Raw genomic sequence first — 18,497 nt, 5'->3', positions numbered from 1 at the left:
TCCGAGATAGATCTCTCATTCTCTTTCTCCCCAAGTCTCACCCCCCCCCTTCTGAACTTCTCCATCATGGCTGAGGGTGCCACTATCTTCCCAGTCATGGTTCAAAACCTCAACTACTCACTCTCACTCAAATTCCACATCTACTCCATTGCCAAATCTTGTCCCTTCTTGCCTTCATGATCTCTCTTTTATACGTCTCTTTATCTTCTCTGACATTACTGCTGCCCTAATTCAGACCTTTGGCGCCTCCCAAATGGACTGTTGCTAGAGCCTTGTAGTTAATCTCCCCGCCTCAAGGTTCTTCCCCATCCAATTCATCCTCTGCTCAGCTGCTAAAGTGAATTTGCTAAATCAAAGGACTGACCACCCTCACCCCGCTGCCCCACCCTCACCCTCCACATGCTCAGTGGCTTTAGGATCAAACCTACGATCCTCTGTTTGGCTCTTAAAGCACTTCACAATCTGGCCCCTTCCTACGTTTAAGAATCTTTTTATGTATCTACTAGGACAGCTAGATGGAGCAGTGGATAGAATGCCAGGCCTGGAGTCAGGAAGACTAATTTTCTTGAGTTCAAATATGGCCTCAGACACTGCCTAGCTAGGCGATTCTAAACTGTTAGCCTCAGTTTCCTTATGTGTAAAATGAGCAGGAGAAGGAAAAGACTAACCACTTAGTATCTCTACCAAAAAAACCCCAAATGGAATCACAAAGAATCCTACATGACTGAAAAACGACTGAACAAAAAAAACAAGGACACCCCATTTCCCATCACATCTTTGCACCAGCTGCCCCCCAAGCTTGGAATGCCCCTCCCCCCATTATCTCTAATTCCTGGCTTTCCTGGCTTTCTTCAAGATTCAGGTCAAATCCCCCATTCTGGAAGAAGCCTTTTCTGGTCCCCCCCACCCAGAAACTAGTTTCCTCTCTTCTCAGACTGCCTTGTATACACACCTAGTTGTTTTCTTGTTGTCGCCTAGTAATAATAGTGAGCATCTATACAGTGCTTTTTCAAGATTTGTAAAGTGCCGTACATATGTTATCTGAGTTGATCCTCACCACGGCTCTATGAAGTAGGTGATGTTATCATATCCGTTTTACAGATGGGGAAATTGAGGATGAGAAAAGTTAAAGGATTTGCCCAGGATCATACAGATAGTGTCTGAGACAAGATTTGAACTCAGGTCTTCCTGACATTCTAACCCCGAGGTGGGGAACCTGTAGCCTTGAGGCCACATGTGGCCCTCTAGGTCCTCAAATGCGGCCCTTGACTGAATCCAAACTTTGCCGATAAAGGGGTTTCCCACCCCTGTTCTAACCCATATGATCTCCTTGAGGCTGGAGATTAATTTTACCTTTCTTTGTATCCATATATGTGTGTATACATATGTATGTATGTATGTATACATGCACACATACATGAATTTGCCCTTGGCACTTTGGGGATCAAGTCATACAAAGAGTTACTTTCCCTTGCATCTTTCCCCTAGGTTGGCTCAGCCAGAAGAAGCCAGAAACACATGTGATCTTCTTCATCCCAGAGAGACTCATTTTATTCAAGACTTGGCTAGCCATGAAGGGAGGACCCATTGAGGTAGGGTCAATGGCCCTGGTGAGTCAGAGCCTTGAAGGGATGGGGTAAAGCTGATTAATCTGGGAAGTGAAGGTATATCCTCCAGGCTCCCACCTTAGGCAGGAGGTGGGTCCACCACAGACACCGAAGTACAGGAGAGTCTCATCACACCACATTTAACTTCCAAGACTTCACTCACCATACTGCATTTAACTTGAGGAAGCTAAACGATAGACTAAGAAAAAGAGAAAGAGAGAGAAAGAGCAATTTCCCTGGTGCAGCTCTTCTCCGCAACGCTCCCAATAAGGTGAGGTGAAGATTAGACTATAAAATCACATGTTATTTGTGGAATCCTTTCAAGGTATCTTTTCTCCCCTAATTATCAGTTTCCCTGCCAGCTAAATCTTTACCTATTTTTGTTTTCCTCTAAATTCTGGTTTCCACCTCACTTCTAATCAACACTTTAGCTGGGTATTACGAAAAATAAAATTTACGTCCAATTGTCTCCATAGGAACCATATCATTTCCCCTCCCCATCCTGATAAAGAAGACTTTCTTTTGAGACCCTAGCCCCTTTGCAGCTGTTCAAAGACACTACACTATCCTTTCTGAGCTGTTTCACCTTCCTTTCTCACTTTATAATCCAACCTCATACCCTTTACTACGTGGAAGTTTTGCTACTTTGGACATCAACATAGTCACATAGAAACATTAACCAAACCCTCATCCCCTCCTATGTGGATGATGAATGCTACAACTTTCTTTTCTTTTTAAATTATACTTAATTTTTTTCCAATTACATGTAAAAACAGTTTTTAACATTTGTTTTTTTAAATTCTGAGTTCTAAATTCTCTCCCTCTCCTTCCCTTCCTTGAGAAGGCAAGCAATCAGATGTGGATAGATCATACATGTGCAGTCATACAAAACATATTTCCACGTAAGCCATGTTGCAAAAGAAAACACAGACCAAGAATACTACAACTTTCTAGAGAGCTTTCTTGACTTCCACATCTCCTCTTCCCACATAGGTTGCCACAATAAACTTCCTATCCGAAAAACTTGCCATCCACAAAATAAAGTCCAGATTCCTTTGCAGGTCTTTCAAGGGCCTCCACAATCAAGCCCCACTCCATCTACTCAACCTTCCACCTCTTGCTCCCCAGCACTCACTCTCCTCTTACAGTCAGGTCAACCTCCTCATTGTCCCTTGTACACACTGTTCATTCCCACCTCCCTGTCTTTGCCTCACACTGTACCCCATCCTGGAGTGCCCCCTCTCTACACTTATGTCTAGCCTTATCCATCTTCCAGTATAAGTTGTCTCCCCATTAGAATGGAAGCTCCTTGAGAGCAAGAACTGCCTTTTGCCTTTCTTTGTATCCTCAACGCTTAGCATGGTGCCTGTTATATAGAAAGCCTTTAATAAATGTTTGTTGATTGATAAGTCATACCTGGGGTCTGCCATAGAGCTTTCTTTGACAAATCTGGCTGGCCCACAGTGATCGCTTCCTTCTCTGAGCTCTGACAGAACCTCTCCTTTAGACCCCATACTCAAGCACTTAATGAGATTGGAACCCTGTTTTTTAGGATGACTTTTCTTTGTTTTGTTTTATTTCCCTCTGAAATCTCTTACCTTCTACATGGCATGCTAATAACTATTGTTCGTCCCTTTTTTCAAGGATCAAGATTCAGCAGAAATCACAAATCTTAACCAAGACACATCCCTGTTAAGACAACCAGACTACGCTTACCCTTAATGAAGGAATGAAGGGCCAGGGATACTCTTCTTGTCCTGGACACACTGCTGTCCAGGCCTCTAAACACAATTTCAGGATCCCCAAGAAGAGGGGGCCCTCTGTCCTTTGGGCTTCCCCAGGCCAGGTATTAATCATGCCAGGTGACCCAACAGATGACCAATAACCCAAACGCTTTAGGAGGTTTCTCTGTACCCATCATCAGCCACGCCTCACTTTCCTTTCTCTGTATCTATCACTCCTCCTTCTGTTTCCCAGCCCCAAATGGCCAAACCATCCTTACCTGGAAGCCGCGATCTCCGCTTTCTGCTTGGCGATGGTGGCTGCTCGTTCCGCCGCCTCGACAGCTCGGTCGACCTTCTCCCGGATCTTGCTGGCCCTCAGTGGAATCAGGTTCTTGCGCTTTCCACTCACCAGAATATTCTGCTTGTATTTCCCTTCCTCCTTTGTGCCATCCGGGAAAGTCATACAGCCATAGCCGTGCCTTTTATTGTTGGCCCACTCCCCCTCGTACTTGAGTCCATCCGAGCGCTGGCTCAGCCCAAAGCCAGACCGTTTGTCATTCTTCCATTCGCCCACGTAGGTCTCAGTTGTTGTGGCATCGATGTCATCCTCAATGACAGACAGCTCCGCCTCCCCCTCCCCCAGGCTGATGGTGGAGTTGATGTCACTGGCAGTGGAGCTGACCGTACTCATCCCAGCCTCACTTCGGAAAGAACTCTGCTTGCTCCTCTGGCTGGCCAGGCTGCTCTTGGATTCTGACTTCCGCAGCTTCAAGCCACTCAGTAGGGACCGCCGGAAAAGCCCCTTTTTCTTGCTCTTGAGGACCTCGGCATCACTATGAGCTACAAGGACGAAGCCCCCCCGGGACACCGCAGGGCTGCCAGCCACAGCAGGTGAGGCATCTGGATGCAGTGCTGTGCCATTGGTGTGCTCACTCCTCAGCGAGTTGATGGATGTCCTCAGGGGTGACCTGATGACCGCAGCCATGCCGTACGGGACACTCTGCCGGACGCCATAGCCTTGGCGCATTCCACCAACCCATTGACCCTGGTAAGTCCCTGGAAAAGATAGAAGACAAATGAGTGAGCTGTTACTTCAGCCCTACATGTGGCACAACATAAGTTAAGACAGGAGAAAATCCTCTACAACAAGGAAGAGAGAAGAATGGGGCAGGGAGTGGGGAAGATCTCTCATCTCCTCCCTCTATTCAAAAACCTTCAGTTACTCCCCACTGACTACAAGGTGAAGTCTAAACTCCTTAACTTGGCAGTCAAGGTCCTCCGCAATATGGCGCCAATCCATGAACTTTCTGCCCCACCTAGGCTGGTCTATTCCCTGTCCCCCAAACACCCTCAGTGAATTCCAAATTCTGTACCTCTGCTCATGCCCTAACAGAAAACTGGCCCAAGATGGTGACAGTGTGAAAGACTGGAGTTCCAGAACAGCTACTCTCAGATTAATGAGCAGTCTCTCCAAGAACAAGAAAAACCCTTGGTCAGCAGGCATGGACTGGAGAGAAGATGGGAAGTAGGAGGGCCTTCCTAGCTATTCATCTTGGATCTTGTTTCTCCCAGAGGCATTTGCAAAAATAAGACCTCTCCCTAAAGTTAGCCCTGACACAAAGGTTTACACAATCCCAGATCTGCTGGATTCAGACAGATCACAAGAAAAAAATCAGTTAAACCATCTGAATGAACTTTCCAGATGAGGAAACTAAGGCTCAGAGCTGGGAATGGGCTCGTCCACAGTTAACACAGCCTACCAAGTGTCCTGGATGGAATCTTTATCTTTTCTCATCTTTTTGTCCTACCACCCAAAGCAAATGTCAGATCTCAATTCCTATACCAATGTTTCCAATCTCAAATAGAAACAGGGTCCCTAGACTATTCATATTGACTTAGAAAACCACATATTAACATTATCTATGTTCTATCACACCTAAGTCATTTTGTCAAATATTTCCCAGTTACATTTTAATCTCACTTGGGCTGCACTTGGGAGTATATATGCCAGTATGTTTGACCATAAGGTCTGATATCTCATGACCTCTTAGACCATAAGGGTGCCCAATGAGGAAGCCCAAAGCCAGAGCCATTTGAAGGAATTTTGGAGGAATGGAATCTCAGAGAGGAATAAAAAGAACTATGGGCACTATTATCAGAAAGTGGGAAAGGAACGGCTTGCAGTCAGTGTCACCAAATGGACAACAACCCCTTCTCTCTACCCACACTGTAAGCATGCCCTCCTCACTTCAGTAATAATCTGGACATACCTGTCTCAAGTCCTTCTCCAGTTCAATCTATCCACAGCAGAACTGCCAATGTAATATTCCCAAAGCCTAATTCTGACCATGTAACTCCCCTGCTCAATAAACCCTAATGGCTTCCTATTACCCCTAAAATAAAATATAGACACCTCTATTTGGCATTTAAAGTTCTCCACAAGTGCCCCAACGGGACCTGGGTGCACCAGTATCCCTTGGTGGAAAACCTTTCAGAGATAGCCTGCTAAATCTTCATGTATTCCTAACTAGGGGAAGGTTAAGGTTGCCCACAGATCACCTCTTCTCCAGCTGGTTACCCTTCCTTCAGATGCTTTGGTTAAGGTCAGATAAAGTATCAGAGCTAGGAAAATGGGGTGGGGCTGGAAATCCACTTTAGAAAATGCAAACACTCTATACCTTACGCAGGTATCAACTAAAACTATAATTAACAGTTAGTACTCTGGCAGGAATTAATTGAGTCCACAGAACACAAGATAGGACCTAAGGGACAATGTGATACATAGGGAGGGAAAAGTACCAGAAGTAAACCAGAAAACTCGGGTTCAAATTCTAACTCTGCTATGTATCACCAGTGCGATCTTGGGCAAGTCTCTTTGCTGTGCCTCAGTTTACTCATCTGTAAAATGAAGGGGTTGGACTAGACTGTGTCCCAGCTCCAAGTCTATGATGATGCCAGGAAGAGAGAGGAGGAAGGAAAGGTATGCTGGTAGACAAACTGCAAGATGCGAACTTCCCTAGCTTGTATCTTCACAGTTTTGCTGAGGGCTGGACCCAAACAAATCACATGGAATTTTCTCCCATGCCCTAGGTTTCTGACCTTTCACCTGGTCAACTCAAATGCTACTTTCTCCAGGAAGTCTTCTGTGAGCCCAATGGAGCATTCTCCACTCTTGGACCTCAAGGTATTTTTTTCTCTATCTTTCTGATGAGCTTTTTATGAAATAGTGTATACTCTATAGAGATTTATATTTATGTCTTTCCCTTCTATTTGTTTGTAAGCTCTTCGAGGGCATAGACCATGAATAATAATAACAGCTAACAATTATGTGGTACTTTAAGGTTTGCAAAGTACTTTACAAATATCTCACAACAACCCTAAGGGGTAGGTGCTGGTGGTGCTTAGCATTAAATGAGATAATATTTTGAAAGTGCTTAGCACAGTGCTTGGCACATAGTAAACCCTATAGAAATGCTTATTTCCTTTCCCTTGCACGTACCCTGAGCAGAGTGTTCTTCAGTCAGTCAGTCAACTAGCATTTAATAAACCCCTACTGTGTGCCAGGCACTGTGGTAAGTTCTGGGAATGAGACAAAAGGGCAAAAGATCCCTGCCTCCAGGGAGCTCACAGTCTGCACACGGTAGACATTTTATAAATGTTGGTCAGACTGAATGGAATTGAGGATTAACTACACAACCAGTCTGGATTAGGAAGGCCAGAGAATCGACTTATCCAAATCATTTGTCAAAGTATCTAGCACACACCTTGGAAGGTCCATCAGCAATCAAACCATGCAACACCGTCCTGAGTTAGGCTATATCAATACCTTATCTATGAGAAGTTATCCATTTAATACAAAGGGGTTTAACCTGGTGTCTCTGAATTTAATTTGTTAACGTGTTGATAACTGCATTTCAATATGCTGGGTTTCTTTTGAAATCCTATGTATTTTACTTCATGTATTTAAAAACATGATTCTGAGAAGAGATTCCACAGGCTTCACCAGACTGCCACAGGGCTCTCCAGATCCAAAAAGGTTAAGAACCTCTGGCTTAAAAATTTTCATGCTGCAGTAACAGCAACCTTGTGCGATGAGCAGCTTTGATAGACTTAGCTCTTCTCAGCAATGCAATGAACTAAGACAATTCCAAGGGACTCATGATGGAAAATGCCATCCACATCCGGAGAAAGAACTATGGAGTCTGAATGCAGGTCAAAGCAGACCATTTTCTCTTTTTTTCTTTTTCATGTTTTTTCCCTTTTGTTCTGATTATTCTTATACAAAATGACTAATGTGGAAATATGTTCAATATGATTGTTCAGATATCCCCCATATCAGACTGCATGCCATCTTGGGGAGAGGGAAGGGAGGGAAAAATAGAACTCAAAATGTTATAAAAATGAATATTGAAAATTATAAATAAATGAATGAATGAATAAATAAATAAATAGATAAGTGGGGGGTGAAGAATATTCATGCTGCCTGATTGGTAACCATGTTGTGGTTCCCTTCAATGAGGCAGGTGGGCTTTAATAACAGAAACAAATCCTCACATTTGTAGAGTTTACAAAGTGTTTGACAGTTTACTGAAACTGCTCTCTCCAAAACTACCAATGATGTCTTCATTTCAGGGTGCTACAGTGAAAAGAGTGATGGATTTGAAATCTAAGGACCTGGGTTCATCCTGCCTCTTCTACTATCCCATTGTGTAAGCTTGGGCAAGTCACTTGACCTTTCTGAACCTGATTCTCCTTAACAGTAAAAGGAAAGAGTTGGATGAGATGATCTCAATGCTCCCTTCAACCTCCAACTAGATACTATGAAATAACCATAGCCTTTTCTCCATCCTCATTCTTCTCGACCTGCCTACAATATCTGACACTGCTGATCTTCCTTTCCTCCTGGATACCTCTGGGTTTTTATGATGCTGTTTTCTCGTAGTCTTTCTTCTACCTATCTGACCGGTCCTTCTCAGTCCCCTCTGTTCCATCATGGTTCACCCACCCCCATCTGCCCATATCCTGAGCTCTTTTCTTAACTCTATGTTCTCAATGACCTCAGAAGCTCTCGTGTGTTCAATTATCATGTCTCCATAGATGGTGACCAAATGTACATATTCAATCCTAGTTTCTCTCATGGGTTCTACCAACTGCCTGCTGGATATTTCAAACTGGATGATGACCTGGAAACATCCCTAACTCAACTAGTCATCTTTCCCCCCAAACCCAACTGTCTTCTGAATGTCCCTGTTTGTATCAAGAAGGGGCATCACTATCCTTCTAATCCCCCACATCTGCAAACTTGAGTCAGCATTGACATCTCCAATCAGTTGCCAAATCTTATTTCTACCTTCACAACATCTTTCATATCAGCCCTTTTCTCTCAACTTGCAGGGCCTCATCACCAAGGCTACATACAGCTTCCTTTTATTGGACTCCCTGTCTCACATCTCTTCCCTCTCCAATGTATTGTCCACACAGTGGCCCAAGTGGTGTTCCTATAGAACTGATCTGACCACGTCCTTCTTCTGCTCAATATACTCCAATGGCTCACCATTACTTCCAGAATCAGGTTCAAATGCCTGTGTTTGACATATAAAAGCCTTTGCAGCCTGGCTCCAATTTGCCTCCCCTTCAAGCATTCCACAGTCTAGCCAAATTGGCCTTCTTGCAGTTCCTAACATATGATACCGCATCTCCCATCTGTGTATCTTTGCAAGGCTGTTCTCCCTGCCTGAAATACATTCCCTCCTCCTCGCCTCCACCTCTTAATATCCCAAGTTCCCTTCAAAGCTGAGCTCAAGCATGACCTCCTATATAAGGTCTTTCCTGATGCCTCCAGCTGCTAATGCCTCTTCCTTCAAAAAAATTTATTTTGTATCATATATATATATATATTGCATATGTATGTGTGTTTTGCACATATGCACATGTAATATACTCATGTAATATGTATTTTCTCCCCCTGTAGAATGTGAGCTCATTATTCTGTTCTTTATCTATATATCTCCAGCACCTAGTACAGTGCCTGGCACATAGTATGTACCTGATAAATACTTGTTAATGAATTGATTGCTTGACTGATTTACAAAGCATACACACATCCATTTGAGCCTTCCCAAAGGAAGAATCACAGAAGGATAGACCATAGGATTTAAAGGTCATCTAGTCTAACTCCCTTATTTTTTCAGAGGTGGAAACTGAGGCACAGAGAAAGGAACAGACTTGCCTGGGGTCACACAGGTGGCATAGATATGTCTAGAACCCAGTTCTCCTGACTGTCAGTACTCAGAGTTCTTTAGGCACAGTGTCTCAGTAAAATCTCTTTCCACTAAAATCATCATGGTTTCATCCTGCTCATTCTACCATCACAAGGGCTACCAAACTTCTATAGTGACCATTCTTAGCTCTGCAGGTGCCCCCTTTGCTCCTAGTTCTGCCCTCAAACTGTTCCATCCACAGCAAATTAAGCAATAGGAAGACAGAATTCTGGTATAATGGATAAAGCACCAGACTCGGAACGACAAAGATCAAATCTTAGCCAGGACATTTACTGTGTAAAACTGGGCAAGTCACTGAACACATTTGGGTCTTAGTTTTCTCATCTTTGAAACAGGGATGATAGTGCTTATAATATCTACCTCACAATGTTGGGAAGATCAAATAAGGAAATAAGGCAGCTAGCAATGTGGCACAGTAGATAGAGTGGTGGTCCTACAATCAAGAAGCACCTGAGTTCAAATCCAAATTTAGACACTTATTAACCTCTCCCTTGGTTTCCTCCTCTGTAAAATGGGGATAATAATAACACCTACATCCCAGGGTTGCTACGAGTATCAAATGAGATAATGTCTGTAAAGTCATTTGCAAACCTCAAAGCACTATATTAACGCTAGATATTAAATGTGTGAAGAGCACTTCATAAAATTCAGAGTGCTGTAAGAGTCAATTATCATCATCATCATCATAAATGAGAACCAACATAGGCTCAAAGGATGACAATTTAGAAATGGAAATAACTTTATATGTAGATTCTCCATGAAAAAGCTGGTGATGAAAGCTGGATTTGAGGCTCAGTCAATCAGCTGGGGGATCTGTCCTAGGTCCTGAAACGTTCCTACCTGACTTACTGGACTTTGTGTTGGCAGACAAATGCCCACTGCTGACAAGTGGCTTTGAGCTCCTGGCATGTAAAGCAAGAAGTAGCTAAGATGTCACTAGAGCCCAAGGACCAACAACGCTCTATCCCAGTGTGTACTCCTGGTGGTACTGTTCTTATGATTTAGATAAATGACTATTCTTTTCTAAACTGACTACATTCTGCCTTATCATCATCATTGTCTTTGTCTCCTCCTCCTCCTTTTCTTCTTCCTCTTCCTCCTCCTTCTTCACCATCATCATCTTCATCACCAACATTTCTATATCACTTTAAGATCTGCAAAGCACTTAGTAAAAAACGTACGATTTAAACCTCAGAATAACCCCTGGGAGTATTAAGTACTGGGGATACAAACAGAAAGATTATATAATCCATGCCCTCAAGAAGCTCACACTTTAACAAAGACAACACATAGTAGAATATTTAGTTGCAGGGACTGAAAGGTCCTTAAGGTTCAGAGGCTGGGCAGATTTCAAGGCCCAAGAGTTGTTAGGGTGCATTGGTTGGAAAGCAGCTAGGTGGTACAGCAGATAGAGTGCCAGCCCTAGAATCAGGAAGACCTGGGTTCAAATCTGGCTTCAGACATTTACTAGCTGTCTAACCCTGGGCAAGTCACTTAACCCTATTTGCCTCAGTTTCCTCATCTGTTAAATGAGCTAGAGAAGGAAATATCAAACCACTCCAGTATCTTTGTCAAGAAAACCCCAAATGGGGTCAACTGAACGACAACAACAATATTGGCAGGTCAGAAGGCGATGCCTGGGGGTCCAGAGGACATAGCAGTAAGACCCCGTAAAACTTAGGAAAAATGGTATGTGGTTCACTATCTTACCAAAAGAATTGTAGCTGGTGACTCTTTTTCAACCAACCAGAAACTTTCAGGAAGGAATATTTTAATGTACCCTGAGATTGGAGTGGTCCAGTGGCTCTGCATTATCTCCCTTGGGCAAGGGGAAGGATCAGTATCTAGTACCTGGTGGGGAATGGGCAGTGGGAGTTGGGGTGAGGGATGGGAAAGGTTACTACTGGTGCCACTGAACTAGTAAATAATAGAGACAGGATTCAGCCCCAGACCATCTGACTCTAAATGCTGTAATTCTGCTGCTGTCTAAAAATCCATAATGTATCTTCCCCCATCCCACCCCAACCCTTCGATCACAAGCACCTTGATGGCAGGAAGTGCTTTCAATTTGGCTTTTATCTCTAGAACCCTGGCAAACAGTAGATATTTAATAAATATAAAATGTTAGGTATTACTGTTATAATGTTGATGATAATGTTACTTAAGTCAATCAATCGACAAGCATTTATTAAGTATCTATTGTACAAAGTGTCCCAAAAGTCTCTGGATGGTTTTATGCTACCAAATCACTAAGGCTTTTGGGACACTCTGTGTGCCAGGCTGGATTCTGGAGTCAGAGATTTGTCCACATAAATCATCACTATTTGCCTAGGAGCTTTTTCTCCTCAAGAACAGGGAAAGGAATAGGGCCGGACAACAGAACCACTAGTAAGCAGATATTCTGGATCTCAGAGTTGGAAGCAATTTCAACAGTCACTTAATCCAACCCATATCTAAGCAGGAACCCTGGAGACATTGCTGAATCTAAGCATGGCCAAGGACAGCAAAGCTAAGGAAGGCATGCCCTCCACCAGATGCAGACAAAGTCAAGTGTGATAAATTCAAAAAAGGGATATGGAGAAAGGGCCAAAACAGTTTAAAAGGAGGCAGAAGTGATCTCTTCTTTCCTTTAAACTGTTTGGCCTTTTCTCCACATCCCTTTTATGAATTTATCACACTTGATTTTGTTCGCAGTTTTGGAGGGCATGCCTTCCTTAGCTTAGCTGCTGGACTATGTGACAGTCAGCAAGCATTTATTAAGTGCCTACTATGTGGCCTGCATTGGACTAAGCTGGAGATACAAAGAAAGACAAAAACACAGTCCTTGTCCTCAAGGAGCTCAGTCTAATGGGGGAGACAACACGCAAACTACTATGTACGTGGAGCGCAGCTAGGTGGCAAAAACTCATCTTTCTGAGTTCAAATCTGGCCTCAGAGACTTACTAACTGTGTGACCCTGGGCAAGTCACTTCACTCTGTTTGCCTCAGTTTCCTCACCTGTAAACTGAGCTAGAGAAGGAATGGCAAACCACTCCAGTATCTTTGCCAAGAAAACCCCAAAGGGGGTCATGAAGAATCAGACACATCTAACAACAAATGTACCTACAAGATGTAGACAGGGTAGATGAAAGGTAATTGACAAGCTACTTGAGGTCAGTTAATATATTTCATAGCTGTATTTTTCCAGCAACCTAGCATAGTCTCTTTTTAACTTTTCATTTTAATTTTATTTTCTCAATTACACATAAACAGAAATTTTTAACATTTGGTTTTTTTTAATTTTGAATTCCATATTCTCTCCCTCCCTCTCCTCCTCCTCCTTGAGAAGGCAAGCAATTTGATGAAGATTATACATTTGCAGTAAAGCAAAACATTTCCATATTAGCCATATTGCAAAAGAAAATAGACCCCCAAAAACCCCAACAAAAAACAAGAAAGTAAAAACGTATGCGTCTATCCGCATCTGACTCCATCAGTTCTTTCTCTGGGGGTGGATTGTATTTTTCATCATGAGTTCTTTAGAATTGTCTTGGATCATTCTATTCCTGGGAATATCTAAGTCATTCACAGTTGATCACCATACAATGTTTCTGTTACTATGTACAATGTTCTCCTGGTTCTGCTCACTTCACTCAGCATCAGTTCATGTAAGTCTTTCACGCTTTTCCTGAAATCAGCCTGCTAGACATTTCTTATAGTACAAAAGTATTCCATCACAATCATATACCACAACTTGCTCAGCCATTCCCCAATGGATAGGCATCTCCTCAATTTTCAATTCTTTGTCACCACAGAAGGACTCTAACATGGCTTCTTGCCCATTTTAAGGGTCCAGTGTTTGATAATTGAATTGAATGAATGCCAGCTACCACACTGAATATTTGTATTGGAACCATATTAGATGTTAGGTTCTAGAGTTCTCCATTCAGTAATGTGCTGAAGTTTTTACTGTATGTATATGTACTCATATACAGAAGCATAGCTTATGGACTAGTTGTGTGGTATTGGACAAGTCACATCACCTCTTTCAGCCTCAATTTTCTCATCCGTAAAATGGGGGTGGGGGTGGGAGTGAGGGAAACTAAATATCTAAGGAAACTTAAGGTCCAAATCCTATGATCTTATGGCTCTTGCACTTTCTACCAATGATGCCCAAATAGAGATGTACAAAAATAATTCAAAGCTTTCTAGCATGTAGAAAGATCAAAGATAATACAGAAGAGTGAAGCAGTGTGGATTGTGGAATGGGCACAGGACTGAGAAGCCAAAAAACCTGAAAAACTGGGTTCAAGAACCTGATCCATGGCTTCCTAGTTATGTTAGCTTAAACACGTCCCATTTCTCAGAGCCTCAGTTTCTTCATCCATAAAATTGGATGAGATGGTCCCTTCTAATTCCAAGTCTACAAGCCCGTGACTCAAGGATCACTGAAGTCCTTTCTAGCACTATACAATATCCTTTCTGAGTCAAGTCTAATTTTAGTAGGGACAAGGGAAGGGAATAAGCATTTATTAAGCACCTACTATGTGTCAGGTACTGGGCTAAGTGATTTTTTAGAACTATATTACCTCATTTTATCCTCATAACCAACCCTGTGGGGAAGTGCTATTATCACCTCCATTTTACTGTTGAGGAAACTGAGACAAACAGCACTTAAGTGACTTGCCCAGAGTTACACAGCTATCTTAGGCTGAATTTGAACCCAGGCCTTACTGACTCCAGGCCCAACACTGGCCCTATCCCCTGTACCACCTAGCTGCCTCCAAATAGACATTTGTTTAGGACCTAAAATTAACAAGTCCCTCATATTCATTCGCTCATTTGATCCTCTCTTGAGTTCCTATGAGCTAGGTAGCACAGGTGTTGTTATTCCAATTTTAAACCTAAGGAAACAGGCTCAGAGAGATCCAGTAATTTGACCATGGTCACACAGCTGGTAAATGACAGCACCTGGATCTGAACTCAATTTCCTCTGACCCCAAGTCAGGAAACCTTGACACTACACCATGTTGTTTGTGTAAAAAAGAATCTTGTTCAGATCTCCATCCTCTCAATAGGCATCATGATGTAACATTCTATAGGTAGGAAGATCCAGGTACAAAGTCAGCCTCTGATACTTCATAGCTGTGTGCCTATGGACAAGTTAATTTCATTGAGTCTCAGGTAACCCTCAAACACTTTAAGGAATAGTGGGTTGCAATCTGCCACAGTGGTAGGAATTCACTCGATACATCTCTCCTTTCAAACAGACTCAATGTAAATAATTTCAAACTTGAAAACCTGATAAACTAGACAGCAAGGTCAGATTATATAACCTAAAACTTCAAAGTTGCAACTGTGATTATTTATTGAAAGGAAAAACCACCCCTTCCGAATAATCCCTCAAAGGTGGCATGGATTTGGAGTCCCAAAGCAGAATGCGGTACACTACCAGATTCTTAACCCTGCCGCAATCTGAGTGGCTGGTGATTTTACAGTGGAAATGCTTGGAGTCATCTTAATGACTTATTTGATCCAGAAAGATCAGAACATAAAGCTGACCCTACACGGCATTATCACGGTGAATGCTCAAATTTTACGGAACGCTGACAATGGAAGTGGCACTGAGTGAAAAGAGGCATGGTCCCTGCCCAAAGGGGTCAGATCAAAGTACCCAGCTTTATCATCCATCAGCTGCGTGCAGCTCCAGGATGGAGCATGGTAGCTATCTGCAAGCAATATCAAATCTCAACCTTTCAGGGCAGCAGAGAGAAGAACAGTAACTTTCAGGGAGAGAATAAGAAATTAAGAAACAAACTCTGTAATTCACCAAATGGGAGACTGATAGAACACCTGGTTCAACCTCTTCCACTCATGTGTTTTATTATCTACAAAGTAATGAGGTCTGGACCTCTTTACCAGGACTGGACCTTCTGAGCCACGTGGGATGTAATAAGGGAGAAATGTGGTATGATCAAAAGAGAATCAGTCTGAGAGTCATGACAGCTGGTGTCTACAGGCAGCAAGACTGCAGTATTCAAGAGTCCAAAAGGCCAGGGGTTCAAATTTCACCTTTCCCACTTATTAGCTATGTGACCATGGGCCTTTTGCTAAACCTATGGCCAGCAGCATGGGAACCACTGGCCAAGTCCAATCACCTCCATGTTCTCAGTTATAAAACAGAGATAGTAATAATCTGCCTCACAGGATCTGAGGGAAAAATCACATTAGATAAATGTACATGAAGTATTTCGAAGACTTCAAAAACTTTTTAAAATACCAGCTTTATCATTAGTTCTGGCCTTTCCCCTAACAATCTCTGTGAGCTGTCCTTGGGTCCATCACTTCCCTTATGTCTCAGTTTCTTTCCTCTTTTTCAATGAAGAGAGTGGGCTTGGGGAGCTCTAAGTTCCTTTCCTCAAACTGGAATGGTACCCTGATTTTGTACCCCTCCGGGACCAAAGCCCTAGCCTGAGTCACCTGAATTTGGAGAGTCATGCCCCAGGCCACAGTATTGGGACATACACATGGAAATGAAGATTTGGCATTTGGTTTCTGTTTGGGTAGGAGAGGGGGACAGTGGAAGTGTGTGACTTGCTCTGGACTTACCCACCCCTTACAAAAAGCCCATGCAATAATACTCTGCTTGACTAAAACGACAGTCCCCTAATCAATCAAGCAGAGTGCTTCACACAGCATTAATTACACAAGGCTGAGAGCAAGTGCCCGTTGGAAGATGCAGCATCCATTATGCGGTCAGAAGCCTCCCAGGCAGGGCCAACCTGGGCGCTGGAGCCAGCAGCATGGAAACTACTGGCCAAATCCAATAGACTTGATAGAACATTCTGAGAATCCTCAGAAGAGGTAGAATGAGAGAATGCTGTTTCTTGGGGGGACTCACCAGCCTAGGACCTCCCCTTTGAAGAGAAAGAACTGGAAAATGTGGATGACAGAACCTACATCCAGGCTTGTTGTAAAGATCAAATGAGTTGCAAAGAGCTTAGCATAGTGCTTGGCACATAGTATGCATTTAATAAATATTTATTCCCTTCCCTTTCCCTCTGGGAGGGAGTAAGTGATGTGCTGCCACCCATTTAGAGAGGGAGGAACTAAGAAACAGAGACCACTTGGGACGTCATGATCCAGAGATCACAGGAAGTAGACAGGGTCCAACTTTCAATTGTAGAGCAAAAAATGCAGCCTGTTTCATTGGCATGGTAAAAGACCACAGATGTAAAAAGTTTCATCCTCTGTCAAACGGTGTACATGGGGAGTTGGTTTGACTTAGCTGTTTCTGGGAAGCTAGGTGGAAGGAGGCAAGGTATATTTAGAAATTGCTGCGATATCCAAAACAAAAGATATGGATAAAACTAAAAAACAACAAACATCAAACTAATTAATACAAAGAAGGTGTGTTAAAAGTTATATTATTCTGGATTATCCCAAAAAATGGAGTTTGGAAGGGAGTCACCTGTTACATTTGGATACTCTCCACAGAGGCACCTACCCATTCCCTAAGAATGGGGGTACGGCTTGTAGGTTCACCCAGCACAATTCAGATAACAGAGAGCCCAGGGCTAGTTCTGACCACAGTATCATTATGGCTGACTCGTTCAGTTCCAGAGTATGCCTGCGTGTGAACTCTGGATGGGACCTTCGAAGACGTTTGTAAAAACTTCTCAGCACAACAAAAACAGACAGGAAGAAAGATTTGGGTCCCAACACTGAGTAGTGATGATGCCCTCATGTCCATTTCGACCCGCACTCACATGCTCTATGGTGTATACAGAGGAGCCTCATCATTGAAATAATGGCCCCACTCTCACTGCAAGTTTCCCCTAAATTCACCAACAGAGGTGCCACTGTAATTGGCCTTTACCACATTGACATAACTATTGTGGCAAGAACACTGGATGTGGAGTCAGAAGTTAAGAATGTGCCAAGTCTCTTTCCCTCCATGGGCCTCAGTTCCTCATCTGTAAAATTGAGGTGGGGGTTAGAATTCAATAAACTCTCTGTTTCCCAAAGCTCTGCCACTCAAAAATCTCCCACAGGCAGTAAAAGATGCCAATTTCACTTTCTTCCACCTCTGGGTCCCAAAACATCCTGCTGTGTAGACAACATCGGTATCCATTAATCATCAGGCAACCGATACTGAAAGAGCAATGTTTCAGGAGTCAAAATAACTTGGGTTAAGTCCAAGCTCCACCATCTGCTAGCTGTTTCATCTTGGGCAAGTCACTTCCTCTATCTGAGTCTCAGTTTGTTCATCTATAAAATGAGAGACCTCCAAGGTGCTCCCTGGCTCTACGGTCCTATGAAATATTAGCTAGTTATAAAGCCAGAACTAGGGTGGGAGACTTCTGACACCAGCCCCACATATTTTCCACTAGGAAAATGGGCCCCTAGTTTATTCATGAGAAGGTATTTTTGATTTCCTCTATTGTGCGATGTAAGGAGAGAGAGGGGAGACTGAGAGTGTCAGTCCCTGAGTGAGGTCATAGGACCCCAGATTTAGAGCTAAAAGGGACTTTGAGGCCCACCTCTCCCCAGTCAGATGGCTTGCCCAGAATCATGCAGCTAGTTAAGTGGCCATGGCTGAAAATAAACCCAACTCTTCCTGATTCTAAATCACATACTCTATTGACTACTCCATGGTCCCCTCTAAGAATGGAGGCCCGTCTTTTCAGTTAACTTTCCGGTCACTGATGGGAAAGGGAAGGGGGTCAGGAATATGGCTGCTGGATGAACTCCCCTCCCCATATGTCAAGAGGTAGAGAACATGGGGGTGGCCAGATAACCAGGCAATTCTCATCCATGATATCAACCTGTTGGAGAGCCTGCTTCCACGCCAACCCTGAGTCAGACTGGATGATTCAGCTCTGCCCAGTGAGGTACCATGGGCT

The 18,497-nt window shown here is 43.2% G+C and overlaps 1 protein-coding gene across 1 annotated transcript in view; it reads right to left on the bottom strand.

Annotated features, from left to right (window-relative positions):
• The window catches only part of JPH3 (junctophilin 3), a 187,262-nt gene that overhangs the window by 129,721 nt on the left and 39,044 nt on the right, over positions 1-18,497 (bottom strand). Inside the window, exon 2 of the mRNA XM_036751601.1 lies at positions 3,610-4,387. Within this exon, the coding sequence (XP_036607496.1) occupies positions 3,610-4,387 (778 nt within the window). The remainder of the gene's footprint in view (positions 1-3,609; positions 4,388-18,497) is intronic.

The sequence above is a fragment of the Trichosurus vulpecula genome, chromosome 3 (assembly GCF_011100635.1).
Source record: "Trichosurus vulpecula isolate mTriVul1 chromosome 3, mTriVul1.pri, whole genome shotgun sequence".
Classification (NCBI taxonomy): Eukaryota; Metazoa; Chordata; class Mammalia; order Diprotodontia; family Phalangeridae; genus Trichosurus; species Trichosurus vulpecula.
The sequence above is the reverse complement of the archived record's forward strand: the minus strand, read 5'-3'. Positions and strand labels throughout refer to the sequence as shown.